The sequence below is a fragment of the Dermacentor albipictus genome, chromosome 9 (genome assembly GCF_038994185.2).
Source record: "Dermacentor albipictus isolate Rhodes 1998 colony chromosome 9, USDA_Dalb.pri_finalv2, whole genome shotgun sequence".
In the NCBI taxonomy this organism is placed as follows: Eukaryota; Metazoa; Arthropoda; class Arachnida; order Ixodida; family Ixodidae; genus Dermacentor; species Dermacentor albipictus.
In genome coordinates, this window is record NC_091829.1 from 90,365,724 (window position 1) to 90,383,862 (window position 18,139).

An 18,139-nucleotide genomic window follows, 5' to 3' on the forward strand; every position below is an offset into this window, starting at 1 on the left:
TTGTTCTGCTGTCGGCGTCAAATGAGATGCGAACAGTGAAGTGCCTTTCCCTCTGCCATTCATCAGCATTGAGGGGTGTACACGTCTGGCTTGACCTGAATGGTCGATTATTCTCGCCATATACTGCGATATTTCCTCATCTGTTTTCTTTCTCCGTAAGTTGAACGGGAGAAAACAGAAAATCAAGAAATACACGCAATGATATCGCAGCATAGGCCGAGCATCACCGCATAGGGCAGTATAACCGGATGTGCGAGCCTGTCAGTTGTTCTGACTAGCTGACGGCGCCCACATTGCCTTCAGTTGTGCGTTTGTTACGAGGTTCCTTGGTCGTGTTTCAATTGACACAGATAGTACATGTGCGAGTGAAGTAATGCGAGTGAATGCAGATGCCATCCACATGAATCAGAGGTTTTTCTTTGACTATCGAACTGAAGTTCAGCGAACACAGGGTTTGCGCTTGCATCAGAGCGAAAGTGCGAAGTTTCCCGCGGCGTCGCGTCGGTGCAGCGTCCGGCATAAGACGCCCACGCTTATGACGTCTCAACAATTCGCATCTGCTGCGGTAGGCGCCTGAAATGGCGCGCGGTCCCGACAGAAACGTCCCACAGAGGAGGACTGCAATAATTTTTCTGTAGCCTTAAATTCCCCCAGGTCTGCTGGTCCCTGGTGTTTGCGAAAGCAGAGCCACACACAATGTTCTTTTACTGTCGACAAAAGTTCTAAGACGCGGTTTATTCGTCGATATTCTTGCGTTGCAGTGACGGTGAAAAAGACAGTAGCAAAAAACACTAGTCATGAAACCAACTCTTTATTGTGCGAAACTGCGCCTACAAACAATTTACACTAGGGCTGAATGATAGCTGCGACCACATGCTTCAACCGTCGGAAAACTCATTTGCAGCTCAAGCGAGTCGCTTAGCTATAAATGTTTAATCGAAGGAGCTCAAGCACCTCACAGAATGTTTAACAGTATTCTGCTCACGCATGCAATCTGATTACAGAAGGTTCCACTATAACTTAGACAGCAGACAAAATGAGTGAGGATGACCCAGAAAGCTCTGATTTATACAAGCCCGTCGTGCGCGGAGCGATAGCTTAACACTTGTTAGGCAGTGAAACGCGTTCACCGGAACAAGGTAAAAAGCATATGCGTCAATGCCTCAATCTTGCGCATATGCATATGCGTCAAAGATAGTGTCGGGCACATGAGTCGATCGTCGAACAAATGATTTGCGATTAAGTAGTGTCGGCTAGCGACACATGTTTCATATGAAATTCCAGTGGAATATCTGGTGCTCACGTGCCTTCCATAATGCACACGTGTTCGCCTTGCGCGTGCAATTTGATAACGAAAGGTTGGACAACAATGAAGAAAAAAAGATAGAAATGACGAGAATTTCGGAGACTGTTCTGATGCATGCAGGCGCGTCATGCACTAGCAGTAACTTAAGATTTGTTAGCCGGTGAAACGCGCTCGCAGCAAGAAGGCATACAACTGCACGTGTCAACAATGTAACTAAAAGCTGCATCTCCCTAACAGGTATACGTTTGTCACATCAGGTTAAAAGACTACAGCTGTAACTAGAATGGAGTGCAAGTCAAAAGAGAAGACTTCTGAGTGAATAAGAAACTGTACTTTAAAAATACAACTAAAATATTCCCATTCATAAAATATTGGACAGTTTGATACAATTTCACTGCTGTCAACAGCATGATAAACAACAAAAATATTCCGTATGAATAAAAGACCAAAGGAGAGAACCAAGACATTACGTGCATTGAACAATTTGTAAGGGAAATAAATTTCCCCATGTCTATGTTTCTGTATTGTCGTAAAAGCTGTCTCTGGAAGGCAGCAAGGCCTACGGACCTCAATTATAGGCAGGTATTGTTTTAGTTGACAAGAAAACAGTACCTCATTTTTTAATGATTCCTAATGAGAGGTTTTCCCTTCAATTCACACTGCAGCATAATTAAAAGGATGTTTAGGTAAAGCCTGTTTACTAGTACACTCTCAGACCACTTGCTGAACTAAACGAGGTGTCAAGGATCTTGTGCGAACATTTCAACCTTAGACACACAAAACACGAACTTGCAGCCCATTAGGGTTTGTCTAGAAATGAGGTTGCTAATGCTACCTGGGCGGACAACATATTTCTGCAAACAGTGAGCTGTAGGCAGGACCGGCAGTATACTTCGACATTCAAGCATCCCAACCGCTGCTTGAGACGACGTTTTGTCTCGTATTTTAGAAAAATCCAGCGGTATACTTAAAGTCTTGCATTTCACTCAGGAGTTTAAACGTCAAAAGAAGCCTGGGAGAATGTCATCGGTTATTTCCTGCGCGGCTTATGCAAAACTCCTGGGCGATTGAATGCACTTGGGCACTAGTCGCACTGTTGTGAGTGCCCACCCGTATGCGACTCGAGATGTGCCACGAGTTGAAATGCATTTCTAAACGAATATCCGCACAATAGGCACCTATAATTCTGGCATATTTGCGCGTCGAGGTTTTCTTTGTTTGCGATCCCAAATCCACACTGCTTGTACTCTTACGGAATTTTACAGTGGTGAACTGTTTCGCGATGCCTTCGGAGATGTGCAATGCGCTTATATGAGAGACTACATATGTCGCAAGCGAAAGGCCTGTCGTTACTGTGTGATTTGAGATGATTTTTAAGTGCCGTTGTATTTTTCAGTGGTCTAGGACATATTTGGCAGATATGGAGTTTCATGCCGGTGTGAATTCGTTGATGCCTACGCAAATTCGATATGTGCGCGAACGATATCTCACATATTTTACATTTGTATGGTTTGTCGCCGGTATGCGTGCGGTAATGTACAGGTAGATTATCAGCCCGGCTCATAAATTTGCCACATGTTTCACATTGGTGGTTCGACTTCTTCACAGAAGATTGATCACATGCTGGGAATTCGCGGGACCCTTTCTGCTCCGTTCCTCTGGTTGCAGTAGCATTCCTGCAAGCACACGAACAAAGCAGCTCAAAATGGCCTACTCATGTTATGAGATTCATTTTATGAGAGTTAGGAAGGAACAGCGCCAGCTAAGACGACCAGGAGATGCAGAACGACAAAGGACAAGCGTCAGCACACAGGATTGGCCTTGTCCTGCGTCGTTCTCCCTCTCGTGGTCATCTTAGTTGGCACTGCTCCTTGCTGATTCAAGTATGCACCATCTAGCCCAGATGAATGCTGTCCTGAACTAATTTTGTTTACTGAGTTTCTCAAGGTTTTCTTAAATATATGACAAATTGAAGATTCCTTGAGTTACGATGTCACATTTCTTTAAATACCACAAGCTTCAGTGTTATTAGATTGTGTCGTCAAGCACATTTATCCCTCCCTTCCAATGTACTTGGGCAGTAGATCCTGAGCTAAAGCTTCTTGTTTGCGCCGGCACCAAATTACCTGACCAGCAGCTGCTATTCGGCATTTAGTTCATCGGAATGTCCAACCTTCGCGGAAATGCATCAGCGCAAGCCTAATTCTTGGAGGAATTCAGGAATAAAAGAATTCATAGAAAAAAGTGCTCACCTAGCGTCGTTTACCGAAGCGCCCGATGCTTCTTCAGTGCCAGTTTGGCTCCTACTAGCCACTGCGTTATCGCCGCCGCCTCTGCTGCTCCAGACCGGAAGTGTGAAACTGATGCTTCCGGTTTCTGTCTTGTCTGTATGCCCTGAAATAAGAGGTGCTGATCATGAAGCAAGAATGGGAAGCAACAAATTTTCTTAGAGCCTTGATGCTACCCTGGCGCTTGTATTGGCTGCTCATTCTCACTATTTTGCTTAATAAATGCGAAAGCTTTGTGGAACATCATTTGCTCTCGCTAAGGTAGTGCTGAATTAAAGTGCATGTTTTACTTTCGAAATTGCTAAGGCAAAGTCCGGCTTAATAGATATGAGTTTAAACCGTAAGGCGGTGAAAACTTCATGAACGAGAAAATTGTCAGCTGCCTGGACATGTGAAATTCCTACTTTTTGGTCATAATGAATTTAAAAAAAATCGTAATGTACTGCAAATCTCTCATTACGAGAAACCCGGAAAGGTTGCCTTTGTAGTACATTTGTGCTGTTGGCTCAGTTTCGGGTGCTTATGGTGATGTCAAGGACGTATCCACCGTCGCTTACAGATTTGCAAATTTTTTTTACAAATACAACGTACCGTGGGAATCAATGTGATGCGAAGCATTAGCCCTTTACAATGATATAAAGTGCCTTTTTATGTATTTATCACACCATTGTTGTTAAAACGATAATACCACTGGTATCAGAAAATTAAATTTTCACATCAGTTAGCTGTTCCCCGAGCATGAAGTCGGTACAACGTCACACAGGTATTACGAAGCGTAAGAAATTGCATGTAATGCACACACCGTACGTTTCGCAGATCTGGGTGGCTCTAGAACGATGGAACCGCGCCTGTGATCATAGTCAATTTTTTTTACATCGTGTTCAAATGTCTAACTCGGCTTTGTGCTTGATGAAAGATGTGCGAGTTGGTCATCGGTGACGCAATGATTGTTCTTTTATTGAAACAATCCCGGACAAGGACCTACCCACCCTGCTTTCCTCCATACTTATCTACCTTCAGCAAAGTGGTAATTCTTACAAATATAATAAAAGAAATAAAAGGCTATACATACGCTGTACACATCACACATTATTGATGCGTCATTCAATTTGGTTCATTTTTTTCTGAGACGTCAAGTGGCGTTGCGCGCTCAAAAGATGTACCTCGTAAGTGCAGAGGTTTCTGCGCGGCTGATGTTATGACGAAACTTGAAGATCCTGAAAAACTTGATGGGTGAGCCTGAAATCGGCATATATAGCTTATATTCCAGCTTGAAACAGAGTCTGTTCCTAGATTAGCTTTACATTTGCACTGGCAGAGCAATCTCATAAAGCTGTGAGCGGATTGCAGCTGGCTTTACTCCCAGCAGTGAAGCGCGGGCGCACACCGTATGTGTAGAATGACTTCGCACTTCATCCTTATCCTGTCGCCGACTGTAGAAGGAAACAAACAATGCTTAGGAATAAAATAATTTAACGGAAGTAAGCAAAGCTTAGATGAACCCAATAAGGAAAAGGTGCCCGAAGGACATTTCCTCAACCACACCTGATCGCCTATATGCGCAGCAGGGCACTTGATTTGGCAACAAGGATTGGTTGGCTGGATTGAACCACATTACAATTATACCACACGGACGAACTTTCTCCGACTCTGCCTGCAAACGACACAGAAACGTTGAAGCAACGGAGGTACAGGGTACCGCAGTTAAACAACTGCAGATTGGAACCGGAGCATTCTGTTGACTCACGTGATGGTAAGTGTGTAAAAAAAAGGAAAACAACAGTTACTTTTTTGTCGCTATATGCTGATGTCAAGCGGATGTAATGGAGACTGCATGAGATTATGAAGCTGATGACGGCTAGCTGAATATTATATATGTGAAGTGAGAGACCGAGAGACAAAGAAGACGCAGAATCGTAGGGGAAGTTACCTGTGCCGCTAAATGAGTACTCAGATCAGTCAGAAAGGTCAGAAGGTAATTACAAACTATTTTATTAATTCGGAATACGCACATGCTCAAATTATTAACTATAGTTTCATGCAGGGGGACTCACTCATAATGCTAGTTTGATTACCTCTAGATTTCTGCGCGCATGCTAAAACATTTCAAAATTTGCGAGTTCTTTTTATTCCTAAAAGCATATTTTCAATTTATTTTGGGTGAAATAAGCTTGCCGGAGTCAGATTTTGCAGCACCTTTACATTGACCCCATTTAATTGTCTCTACATGCAGAAGAAGCGTAGTTAGCAATGTTCACAATAATGGATAAGTCTTGATTTCGTTGGAGATCCGCCACTCAGTATTACAACGGCGCCAAACAGACGAACACAAAAACAAACATGCCTGGAATGACGAGTTCTACCGGCGTTGAATGAAACCCGAACGGCAGAGCGTATGACCTAATCATAACCAGTGGCATAATGTGGCAGTTCAGTCATCACGGTTGAAAGGCGCAGACACAATGTTTGACAGCAGTGCGGGAGGACACTGCCCCTGTACTGCCATATTGTGGTTCATGTTCTGGTTCTCATATCGGATAGCGAGAAATGAAAAAAAAATGAAAGAAAGTAAGAGCTAGAATTTTGAAGTGTAGGTCGAGTATGTGCGTCAGTGTGGCGATACCGTATGCGCAACCGGCATCAAAGTTAACGCGTGCTATGGTTTGCACAGGCGTCGTTACCGCGTCGTCCTCTTTTCTCGCTCTCAATGAAAGATAACCGGAAGCGGAAACAGCAACGCAGTATTGCGGGGCATCGTTGCGCAGTGCGCTCAAACCGTATGTGCGTGCCTGTGAATTGTGATGACTGCATAGCGCGTATTTTACTTTAACTTATGCTCTGCGCTGTTCACGTTTCATAATACATAGTACATACATAGTGCACATATAGTACATACATAGTTTCATAGTACATACAGGGTACATAGCACACGCCCATGGTACATACCATGCCGTACGTCATATTCGTCCACTTCTGCTACTCGTTCCGTCCAGTGATTACGATTATTTTGCACGGTCTTATTGTCGTGCAGTGTAAAGGGCAAGAACTAGAAGCGCAGCCCAGTTCGATTCATCTTGAAGTTATCCACTTCAATAAACAGCCCCAAGCAGAAGCATTGCTAGTAATGCAGGGCTTTAAGAGCTTACCGCTGATTCCTCTCTTCGCGACGGGGGCACAATATCTTGTACAGTAAAGCAAGAATCCCTGCTTCGCGGTTGGGACAAAACATCTCACATGACCAGGAGGTGTCTTCTGGTGCATGCTGTATTCAGCTTTTTTTTTTGGCAACCACCTTAGAAAAGCACATATTGCTTTCATATGCCTATTCAATCTGCATCAAGAATTGCTGAAGGATAATCTACGAACCATCCTAGCGACTACAAGATGTTCATACACGTGTGAGTAGCTTCATCACCACAGCGAATATCACCACACCACAGATCTTGCCACATGCGAACGAAAGTCTATGCTACAATATTTCAATTTCGTGAATACGAAACCATGCAGAATCTTCAGCTCAGGTTGACCGGCGCAGAACAATGTAGCTCCGAGCCAGCGGTAATGCTGTTTGAATGCGTCATGCACTCTAGCAGACTTAACATTCCTTAATCACCTTCAAGGCAAGACGGCATAACCACGGCCAAAAACCTTCTCAGACTTACCGAAGACGGTGGATGTGCCTTCAGCCAGTTTGTACTGGGTGTTACCTTGTGGAACCCTGGTGTTCTCGGAAATTCTAGAAAAGAGGACATGTACATGAACCTTAGGCGTGATGTTAGTATCAGTCCTGGAACAAAAATTGCAGCTGAAGCCAACTTTCCGGCAAGGGCACGCAACTCATGAAGTACAGAAATATATGTAGACACGCATATATAGATACGCAGACACCGGCTACACAGATATATTGGTCTGAGGCAACATACCGCCAGCTACGAGATCAAAATGAAGAAGTCTTGCCAAGACGAAGAAGCTATTACAGGTATAGCAAGGTATTAATTAGATCAGTAAACAAAGTAAAGCTCCTGGCATTATAGACAGTGTAATGTGCATTATTAACACGCCTATTAACCAAACACTTATTGTGTCCTGTGTGCCAACACACGCATACTACTTATCGTAGCGGCTGCGAACACTCGTAGTCACAACAATGGCGTTACGAGGAAAACCGGTAAAGGAACCTACTGGTGATTGTACCAAAGCGAACGTTCCCTGATACCGCTCCCTTTTGCACTTGATTTCCGAAGCAGACATCAGGCCACCTACGGTAGTTAATCAGCGGGAAACCAGTGCGTTCCGAGGAGTTCTCAGCTCGCCGTCTCTTGGTCACCCCCCCCCCCCCTCGCAGAAGTTCACGTGACTTGCAAGAGTCTGCCTGGGCCGCACATGTGCCATCATTCTTAGGACAGAACGGTGGTGCCGAAGACGCGAGCAGGCCTGGAGAGTCGCTGTTATAAAGTTTCTGACAATTATACCCATAGGGAAATCTGGCACCACTGTTTATGCCAGTTCGCTAACCGCGTTGGGCCGCCTTTGGAATGCCGGGATATAGGTGTCCGACGCATCATCTCGAACGTGGCATGGCGTGAAACACGGTCATGGCTTCAGAGATAAATATTTATTCAAATGAAATATTTGTAAAAAGATTTCATTAACCGCCATTTGACCTTTCAATAAACTTTACCCACCTACAGTACGTTAGCGTACGTTCACAAACTGTTGCAATGCTAACGCAAATATTGTTTGTTCTCCAACTTCAACAGCACGCTAGCACTATGCGTTTCATGCAATTGTACATCCCAGCACAAGTCACTATATTTCAATAACATTTTATTTGTGTAATTAAGAAGATACTACTCTTTACGTACTGTAGCGGTCATTACGTACTGGTTTTGTAAACAAATCAACGCTCATTAAAGACGAAGCGGTGCTTGCCTGGCCACATTCGAGGTCTCCTGGCTCTGCGAGAACGATGTTCATCCATAGTCACCACATCATGCATTGCCATGCATCGAACGAAAAGGCACAGCGCCAGTTTTCTTCTAATATAGCCAGAGCCTCTACAGCTCCTGTATTTGAACTCAACAAAGAGAACGCTCTTTCTTTACGGCCTCATGCGATTTATGTTCGAGGTAAAACAGTTGATTCACTGAAGTTGCGAGTACGGGAAGACTCGCCTATGCGGGCGCATTGAAGGCTTGACATATTCTGTCGATACGTGCGCAAAGCTATACACTATCATTTATATCGGCCGGAGGTTCATCTTGAGGAATCTTGGCATGCAGCAGGCTGTTCAGAGTGTAACAAAGGCCGTTGATCTCTCGCCAGAAACTGTCGATACCCTTCGTAACCTATTCCGCCTATCGTCTCAAACTCGTGTAAAAGATAGCGCCGCTCGCCACTTAGCGATTGTTCATAGCGGACACTTGCACACCTTTCTAGCACTCTGGGAAACAGCAACGCGTCATTTGTCAACGCGTCCCGAACGAGCTGCCAACGCCTATTTTGCCACGCTACGGCAAGCTTCCATATTTTTTTTCTCAGACGCCAAGCTACTAGACGCCCACCGCTTGAAGAAAACGTAGGAAATTGCTGCCGCCATCCCACCAAGTTAATGGTGCGATGCGGTTATGGGTAATGGTGAAAAGAAACATGGAATTGCCTGTATGTTTGTTATAAAATATTGTAACGTTGTAGTGATCCTGAAGACCGACTAAGTATGAGAACTGGGAGCTACAAATGTCGCTGTTTATTGGGCAAACTTCCGCAGATCAAAACAGGCAACTCAAGCACAATAACTGTTGTCAGCATAGTCGGTTACTGTCGAAAACGATCTGCGGGTCAAGTGCATCGGCTTTTATGCAGGGTGTTCCAGTCAAATTTAGCCCGAGTTAAAAAATTAATTTTTCTACTATTACACTATTTATTGTAATGCCTAATTGCATAATTAGTCGATATTTAACAAAAGTCTGTGGCAACGAAGTTGTGCTAAAAATTCCAATGAGAAAGTCGCAGAGCACTTGGGAACACGCCTGAATAAGCAGTACCTAACTTTCTATATGTTAGGTATTAATAATTTTTCCGGTCACTGCAGATGCCCGCTAAGTACAAAAGGAAAATACCACGTGACTTGTCCGCATGCCATCGTGATTGCAGCGCTCCGAAACTCTCCGCGTGCTAACGAACATAACATCTTGCAGGGCGTGCTGACGCTTAAATGGAGACAGGAAAGTGACGCACGCGTTGGCTGTGCGACACACATCGCCGAAATGTTTCCATCATGGCGCTTCATGATAGCGATGAGCAGGCACAGCGGCAGCACATTCGGCTAAATGCTATGTTTCCTGGTACGGAGAACGTTTGGGGATGCTGCCATCACGGCACGCAAGCGGACATTTCACGCGGATTTTTTTTTTATTTCGCGGGCATCCGCGGTAAACAGAAAAACGCTATAATGCCGAATAGTAAGAACGCTGGAAACTGCCTAATCGCACGTTTTGCAAACCGCTCTGCAACTTTCTTACCGTATTTTTTACCCGCCTTAGTTGCTTCCGAATTCGGTTAGTTAACCTTGACTAATCATACAAATAAACAAAAATTAAAAATAGTGAGACTTAATAGAAGAGTCAGTATCAGAAATATCAGATAGGATAGGGATAACTAATAAAGGGCCGGCAAACGACGGTTTAACGCGTCGTGACGCTGGCCAAGCGAAGTATCAGAAGAGTCAATATCATTAAACCCTGCTAAAATTAGCTGGTGCACCCTTGTATATGACTCGTCGAAATTTGCAGCGTAATTCCTGTTGCCAGTACATCTTCCACGAAGTGCTATGCAATTCGTCTCACGCATGGAATTCGATTAGACAGACAGGTTGCGCCGAAACTAAAGAGATGCAATGAAAGATAACATTTCAGTGCGTTCGAAACCAAGCCGGCCGTTCTTGCACTGAACGACGACACTAAGTTGTTAGCAGTCCCCGGGAAAATATGAATAATGTTACGTTTCGACACCACCAAGGGTGCTAATTGAACGTTTTCCATGGGTCAAACCACCATCCCTCCTATCCACAGAAACCTGAGAAAAGGCTTAAAAGGGGGAAGCAAAACAACGAATTGATAGGCACAGGAAATCGCACGAGTAAAATCACCCCCCCAACCTTCGCCACTTATCTAGCCGTGAAGACAGCGTGTAAACTGGCTTTTGCGGAGTTACACGAAAGGCCCTCAGCCCGCCAGAAGGAAGAAGAAAGTCGCGGTGGGGTGTTGGGGGGGGGGGGGTGAGACAAGGACGAAGGAACTAGGTGCCTCCGGTTGACTTCTTTCTACAGAACCCACACCAGCTTCTTGGGTGGCGGCGTTACTACGGGTTTTCGCGAGAATGGCCGCGGTATCGCCACGGAGTGGATGATGGTGATTTGCTGCTTGAGTCTTCAGATTCCCTGGTCGACTCGCCCAGGGAGCATGACGGTATAAAAAAAAGGACTATTTTCGAGAGTGAGAACAGAGGGTCCTGATTTCAACTGAGACGTTTAACTTGCTCCTGCACTGGCGAAATCGAGCCAAGCACATTGACGTCACTTTTACCATTTGTTTCTTGCTCTCTCAGCGGACAGAAAGACAGCAATCACTCATTGGGACCAGCGTGGGGCCATCTGGACTTGGCTACACAAGCACTTCAACTTGCCGTCTTAAGGGTATAAGATGCGCAAGCGCACTCCGCATAACGCATTTCGTGTCAAAATTGCGTGTCGTGCAAAGTTCCAGAAACTGCTATGCAATTCGCCTCACGCATGGAATCTTGATTAGACAGACAGGTTGCGGTGAAACTGAAGAGATGCAATCAAAGATAACATTTAAGTGCGAACTCCCTCTCAACGACAAGTACGGCAGGCTAAATACCTGTGGTTCGGGAACTGCTTAACAAAGTGCTACGTATTACTTTTCTTCTTGCGGCCTTTGGACCATTTTCGTGGAGGTAAACATATTTCAAATGTTGCCACCTGCAGTAGTTTAGACAGTGCAAAGAAGAGACCGGAAGGATAAGAAGGAAGAAGTGCGTGTGCTAGCCCCGCCCACTCGATAGCATGATCCAACCGCCACTCTTTATCAACGGCCAGCGCTCCTAATCAAACGTCGCCAGTCCTCCGTGAAAACACTCGACGATGTAAAACCTAAAATCTGGGTTTTTACGTACTGAAACACGCTTCTCATAAGGCATGCTGTAGTGGTCGACTTGAGATGAACGTCGAAGACTGCTTACTGCCGGCGTACCCTTGCTGTATTGTCACGGTAAACTTGGACAGAACCTTGTTTCATTACACGAGCTTTAGATGGGTATCTTTCCCTCACAATCTTAATATATTGCAAGTGTACCGCACATCGCAGCCTGTTAGCAGGGTGGGAAATCGGGTGAGCATGTGTAGTTCCGTGGTTGCGGCATGGGGTGCTTACAGTGCCCTGTGGTGTTCCCTTATTGTAACACTGTCCGGGTCTGGTGGCGCTGTCGCAACCACGAAGTATGTCAAGGCAGGCTGCGTCGGCCGAACGCTCAAAACTGCTTATGCAGTTTTGAGCGTTCAACCAAAGGAGCTTATGCAGTGCCTGTTTCAACCATCAAAGCTAGCCCTCCCAACGAGAACATACCGAATAGAGGCATATTGTTACATGGGTAGCCATTCCTGTCGTCTCTGAGTTGCTTTGAAATGGAACTTTTCTAAATGTGAACTTACGTGGTGTAGTCTTCAAAATTGGCTGATGCTTCCGCCATGCTAGCGTGGCTTGTGCTGGGCCTGGCGTTATGGATGCGGCTGATGGACCCCAAGTGCTGGTAACTTGTGCTTTCATTGTCAGTGTCACCTGTATGGCATAAAAGTATAGTAAAAGTGTTTATTCGCAGTAGTGCAAAGCCAATTTATGGGGAATGGATATTTCATGCTCATTTCGCAAGGCAAGCAGCTTTTAGTGGTCGGTAAACTTTACTATTGTGCGTCCGTAAGCGGTGCCTTTTCTTTCTGCAACATTCACGAATGCATGCAAGAACTTCGTGGCGATGAGAAAGCCGAGCATGGTGAAAATATTGCAGTATTAGATTCTTCAGAAGATTATCACGCTTTCTCTCAAACCGCGACCAGAGCACGAGAGTGCTCAAAATGAAAAATACATGTCGGTTTTCGTGCGGGGAACCGCTGGCCCAATATATTTGCTATATATATATTGTAACAAGTACATTAAATGCCTCACGAAGTTCTTACTCATTATTGATCTATTACGAGCAGCAGACATAGCTACACGCGAATGACGACAAAGTGAGAGGAAGCATTTCTACCGTGGTATTTAAAATTTTTGCTTGATGTAAGCCCTTAATGCATTGAACTTCTATGACAGATAGATGCGTCATCCAACGATGTACTCGTCTTTCAGAAACTGGTTATCCCAAACCCATTCGGTGACTGCGGTAGCTCAAGTTCCTTAGCACCGGCTGTAAGCACTGCATGTTTAGCAGCTCATTAGGACCGCCAAAATGGCTGTGCTCGTCAATGTTCCTGTGTAGGACATCAACAGACTATAGGACAAGTATCAAAAAGATTGCTGAATGCCCATATCTGAGAATCATATCGAACACACCAGATCAGCTTGGAAAGAAATGCGGAAGTGTTAATTCACGGGCAATGCCACTGAACTATGCAACGGAAAGCGTAGAAGTGCGTTAAAGTGTGGACTGCATGGATAGCACTTCAAGGATTATGTCTAGGCGCACATGTTCCCTACAAGTGTGGAGAAATTGCGTGAAATTGAAAGGAAAATGCGAGAGTAGGAAAAAGCGGAAATTAAAGCAGAGACTTCCTCAGGACGACCATCGACGCTACTGCAATTAGCATTAAAACTGCAGAGATGCGCCGCGTTGTTGATTAGACCTTCATTTAGAACATCAAGGGGGTGGAAGGGAGTTGGCTAAGAATGTTTATGGCATTGTTACACCCACAGGCCTGAGTCTCTGCGCCTTCCAACGTCACAGAAAAGATAAAACGCGGATTCCCAACCACCGGAACTAAAGATTTGAGTTTCATTATTATTGACTTTGGAGGAACTAGTGTGATTGCATTAGCGCAATTTAAGACACTAATGTTCATTGTCTGGCATCGTCTATTTTATCAGTCACACCGTTAAACCACAACGTTCGTCAGGCCTGAGAAAGTGGTTGCGTATATACTGGCAGAACGAATGATGCTTCATATATGCAAGTAATGCTAATCGCTTTACAAAAAAGAACATTCAGTTTGAAAGGCCGGTGTTTCAGCATGGCGTAGATTTTCTTGTTCACAAAGCGTTAGACTTTTGAAGTAGTGGCGCACCAAGTGGAACTCGTTGGGTATTAATATTTTTACTCTGTCAACGCGAATAATGTTGTTTCAGAAGCGTATAGTTGGGTTATTTGGTAAAGGCTTATGCCAACAGAGCGCAAATAACTGCCCAACAATTCTGTGTCTCCTTGGCTTACATTTTCATTATTTACTTAAGGTTGTTTATGCTGCGGCCGCGACTTGGATTGCTTGGTATGAGGTAACCAAGAGCTTAAATATAAACTATTTTGGGCTGCCCCAAATTGTATGCTGTGACTTCTGCAGTCGGCTGCAACGGGATACGTCGGCTGCTCCAGACCTGCAGTGCGTGAGCCATTATCGTACCAGGCCGAAAACGTGGCAGTACCGTTACGACATTTTTATAAAAACATCTGAAACGCCGCCCTGATCAAAGCACTTGCTTTGTCAACCAGCTTGATCAGTTTGAGGAAAACATTGTCACAATGTTAGGAGAATGAACCCACTAGGATTCTGCTTGGCAAATAAAATTGTTGACCAATGGTCAAGCGATGATTCCATTTTCAAGTGAATTTATCACTGCATGGGATGTACTGTCTCGGCTTCTGCCTTTATCTAGGAGCGTCCTTTACCTGTCCACCGATAAAAGAGCCTATTCATTCAAAAGCTTCTACTGCATAGGTTATGTATGAATTCGCATATATTCAGATACTCACAAATTTCTCGATATGGACAGTTACAACGTGGCTCATGCGGAGACCGTCTTGACGGTGCTGATAAAGTGCATCTTTATACCAAATAAATGTACCGTTGCCCCGGTAACCATAGGGGCTATCTCCTATGTTTCTTGTGAATTGCCTTCGCCAGTTCCACCGGTAACAAATGGCCATCGCCTACGTACCATCGACGTTGTAAGTCCCGTCGGTTGTCGGCGCGGCCTGTGTGTTCCACTGGTACTTCCAGGCCTCAGCAGGGATGCTGCAAATATTAAAGTAATAGTCAGATAATACTAGCTGCCCCACATATGGTTGAATTTATGTTTTATTACAACAATGTTCACAAGAAACAAGAAGTAAAGTCGTGTTTTGTAATCGCGCTACTTGCAATAGTTTGTTCTCATCAAAGACTGAATGTGCTGGCTGGCATACGACGAACGGCACACTCGAGGCATTATACGGAGCTGAGCACTCATCCACCATTGTCGAAATGGCCCCTTAACTTGCACGAATAGTGTCTGTACTTACAATCGGTCCTATGTAGTTTAATGTATAGAATGTTTGTTCCCCGTGCCACATTGACAGAATCTTAACAATAATTTCGGGATAAAATCTTGATGCATGGTACATATTTGCATAAATACCTCAAGTTCAAGTATAACAATGACACTGCGGCGATGGTTTCTGCAATTATGACGCAAACCTGCGCTAATATTTGAAACATTCCCATTTGTACCCGCCTGATGTGATCCGAATCGCCGAAGTGAATGTGGCGTTTTCACGCCGATTACAATCATGACTCATGGATCCGGCAGCTATGAGTCATAGGTGTATTATTTGTGTCATTTGAAAATATGGGCTCAGATGACTTGCTCTGGAGAATGCAAGCAGATTTCTGTCTCTTAGCCAAGTAAGTATTTGAACACTTAGGAAAAAATTACGAGTTTGAATAAAGTCATTGCGCACTAGATTGATGTTCAAATATATTTGCTTTCTAGTGATGCTAAATTTGCTTCAATGTCACTCACCGGAGATGATCTCAGAATTCTTAGAAGCATAAAGATTATTGTGAGAGCAGCATGAAAAGTATCCTAATAACGACACAATGCTTAGCAAGAAAACATATGCTATGCGACGTGCTACTGTATTTGTTCACAAATGCTAAAGGGTATACCGTAGAACCGTAGAATACCATGACTTTTCCCTCCTTAATGGCTGTGCTTTAAGGTCACCTTCATCAAATACCTTCATCGACCAAACAACTCAAAGCGGGAAAAGTGTGTTTTCTCTGTAATGCGTTTTTGTTGCCCTTAACCAACGCATAGAAACCGAAGAGCAATCGTTTTAAATGAACTTCTGGCCATTCATATACAGGTATGTTTTCAAATATGAAGCTTTGACTGGGCAGTTCTGAATTGGTCAAAGTTTCTTTTTAATTGACAAATAATATTGTTGTGTACTCTGACTATTTGTCTAGGAAACACTTACGGCTCAGCACAACAATTGTTCATTGCGGTTAAAACTAATTCCGAGGTTTTTCATGCAAGAGCGACGACTTGATAAAACGTCTAAAACAGTACTGGACTGAACATAAATTTTCACCACCGTAGCTTCTGTAACGGTCACATAAATGCAAACACCGGCTTTCTAGCAGTGTCCTTTCATCGAAATTCGGCGGTCGCATCAGGTATTGAATCCGGCACTTCAAGCTAACGCATCCCGTGGCGGGTGTACAGCCTCCCTGATTTTTAATAATATAGCGCGAGCGTCGACTGAACTGCTGGTGAGCGCTTTAAAACGGCGATAAGCGTGCAAAAAGAGCGTGCAACAAGGCGAGTGCAACAAGGCAACAAGGCTCGTGCGCGAACTCTCGCCTTGTTGCACGCTTATCGCCGTTATAAGCAGTTATAAGCAGTTCAGTCGACGCTCGCGCTATATTATTAAAAATCAGGGAGGCTGTACATCGCCGATAATTATACATAATCAAAAAATATTTTCTTCTTTAAGTGCGTTCACTTCATGTCCTGAGAAATCTTATGCTGACCGCTGAACACGATTTTGCGCTGAACTTGGCAATATCTTCGCACCGCCCGTGCATCGACGCGTCTAGCTCTAAGAAAACGTCCGATTTAAAAGCTCAAGTTGGCTGTCAAAAGGACCCGTTTGAGGCGCGAACTAACGTACAGATATGCAAGCCGGTTACATGGGTCGTGTCTAAGGGTAAATGCATTGAATTAAAAATGAACAAGCAGTAAAACTCACGTTGTGTGGGCGCCCAAAGTAGATGAAGCCCACGGGGTACTGTCACAGCGTTTACTTGCAGTTGCCTCGTCCGTCATACTAAACTCAGGAGGCGTGTATCCAAAGCTTCTTTCATCAGCCATGCCTGATGTTTCGATGCCGTGTAACTGGCGTGTATTTGCGAATTCGCAATGTTGAATCAATGCGCATGCGCATTCAATGCCAAGAAAGAACGTCAACTAAGAAAACTTTTGTCACTTCGGGATTTCGATTAAAATTATTCCACTCGGCTGGGAAAAAAACGAGATGTTTGAGGCCGACACTAGCTTGACGCGAAGCTGCAAATTTATGAACGCTAGCGGGGGCGCCGAGATAAACTTTGCTATCTTTCCGGCAAATGATCTACCCAAACTATCCCTCACTTACATAAACAAAAACAAAAATGTACAATGATAGGATGACATCGCAAATTTTCTTTCATGGTCCTCTCAAACTAAAGTGCACATCTTTCTGGGAAGAAATTGTTGCTCGTGTAAGCAATCGCGGAAGTGCAGGAGGTATGAAAGCTAAGTTACACCCAACTAGTTTACGATCGCCGGATGATACAACTCTGCTGACTGCTGTGGCACTCTCTGGCTCAGTTGAAATGAAGCAGGTAGTTCTTATCCCCTGACTGGTGGCACTCGCATTGTCCTGTTGCCCACAAGTTGCAGTGCTGTCGTCTCTAACCCCTAGCAAAACAGAACTACAACTGCTTCGCTAGTGGCGCGATTATTCGGTAATTAACGCTCGTGCGCCGTGCATAGCCGTAGCTCAGTCAGACCCCTCACATTGAGGACAGTTTTGTGTGAGTGCAGCAAAGTAGCTTATTGCGTTTCACTTCCAGCACTACGAGTGGTGATGTCGGTAAACAAAATACGCTGCTGCGCACTCCGCACCTCATGGAGAAATTACCCTTAAGGGTGATTTCTCAAGAGAGAGCGATCATATTACTCGACATTTTCATTCGAATGCGTTGTTGCTTCTCATTGCTTCGTTTCGCACTAAAGGTCGTGGGTTCGAGTGCCCTAATTAAAGCTACAATAAATAACCTTAGTTATATTCGCCCTAATTAACACAATGTGTCGTGGGTCCGACTCATATCAAAAGTCGTAAGTACGAGTGTCCTAATTAAAGGGACACTAAAGGTTACCAGAAACTCAAGTCAAAGTGGTAGATGAATGTTCTAGAACGTCTAAGGCGTCAATATAATCGTGAACAGAGCTTTAGT

At 44.4% G+C, this 18,139-nt stretch overlaps 1 protein-coding gene across 3 annotated transcripts in view; it reads right to left on the reverse strand.

Annotated features, from left to right (window-relative positions):
* Nucleotides 1–17,203, reverse strand: part of LOC135908915 (zinc finger and BTB domain-containing protein 7A-like) — a 38,577-nt gene extending 21,374 nt beyond the window's left edge. The window contains exons 1-6 of one of the 3 annotated variants that reach the window (XM_065440765.2): nucleotides 16,891–17,192; nucleotides 14,814–14,890; nucleotides 12,323–12,449; nucleotides 7,257–7,330; nucleotides 3,559–3,700; nucleotides 1,506–2,982 (exon numbers count right to left, since the gene is read on the reverse strand). In XM_065440765.2, the coding sequence (XP_065296837.1) occupies nucleotides 2,556–2,982; nucleotides 3,559–3,700; nucleotides 7,257–7,330; nucleotides 12,323–12,449; nucleotides 14,814–14,890; nucleotides 16,891–17,012 (969 nt within the window). In that variant the 5' untranslated portion in view covers nucleotides 17,013–17,192 and the 3' untranslated portion in view covers nucleotides 1,506–2,555. Of the gene's footprint in view, nucleotides 1–1,505; nucleotides 2,983–3,558; nucleotides 3,701–7,256; nucleotides 7,331–12,322; nucleotides 12,450–14,813; nucleotides 14,891–16,890 lie in introns of those variants that run through there. The other 2 variants (XR_010566491.2, XM_065440766.2) reach the window with 2 other exon arrangements.
* Between the last annotated feature and the right edge of the window lie 936 nt (nucleotides 17,204–18,139).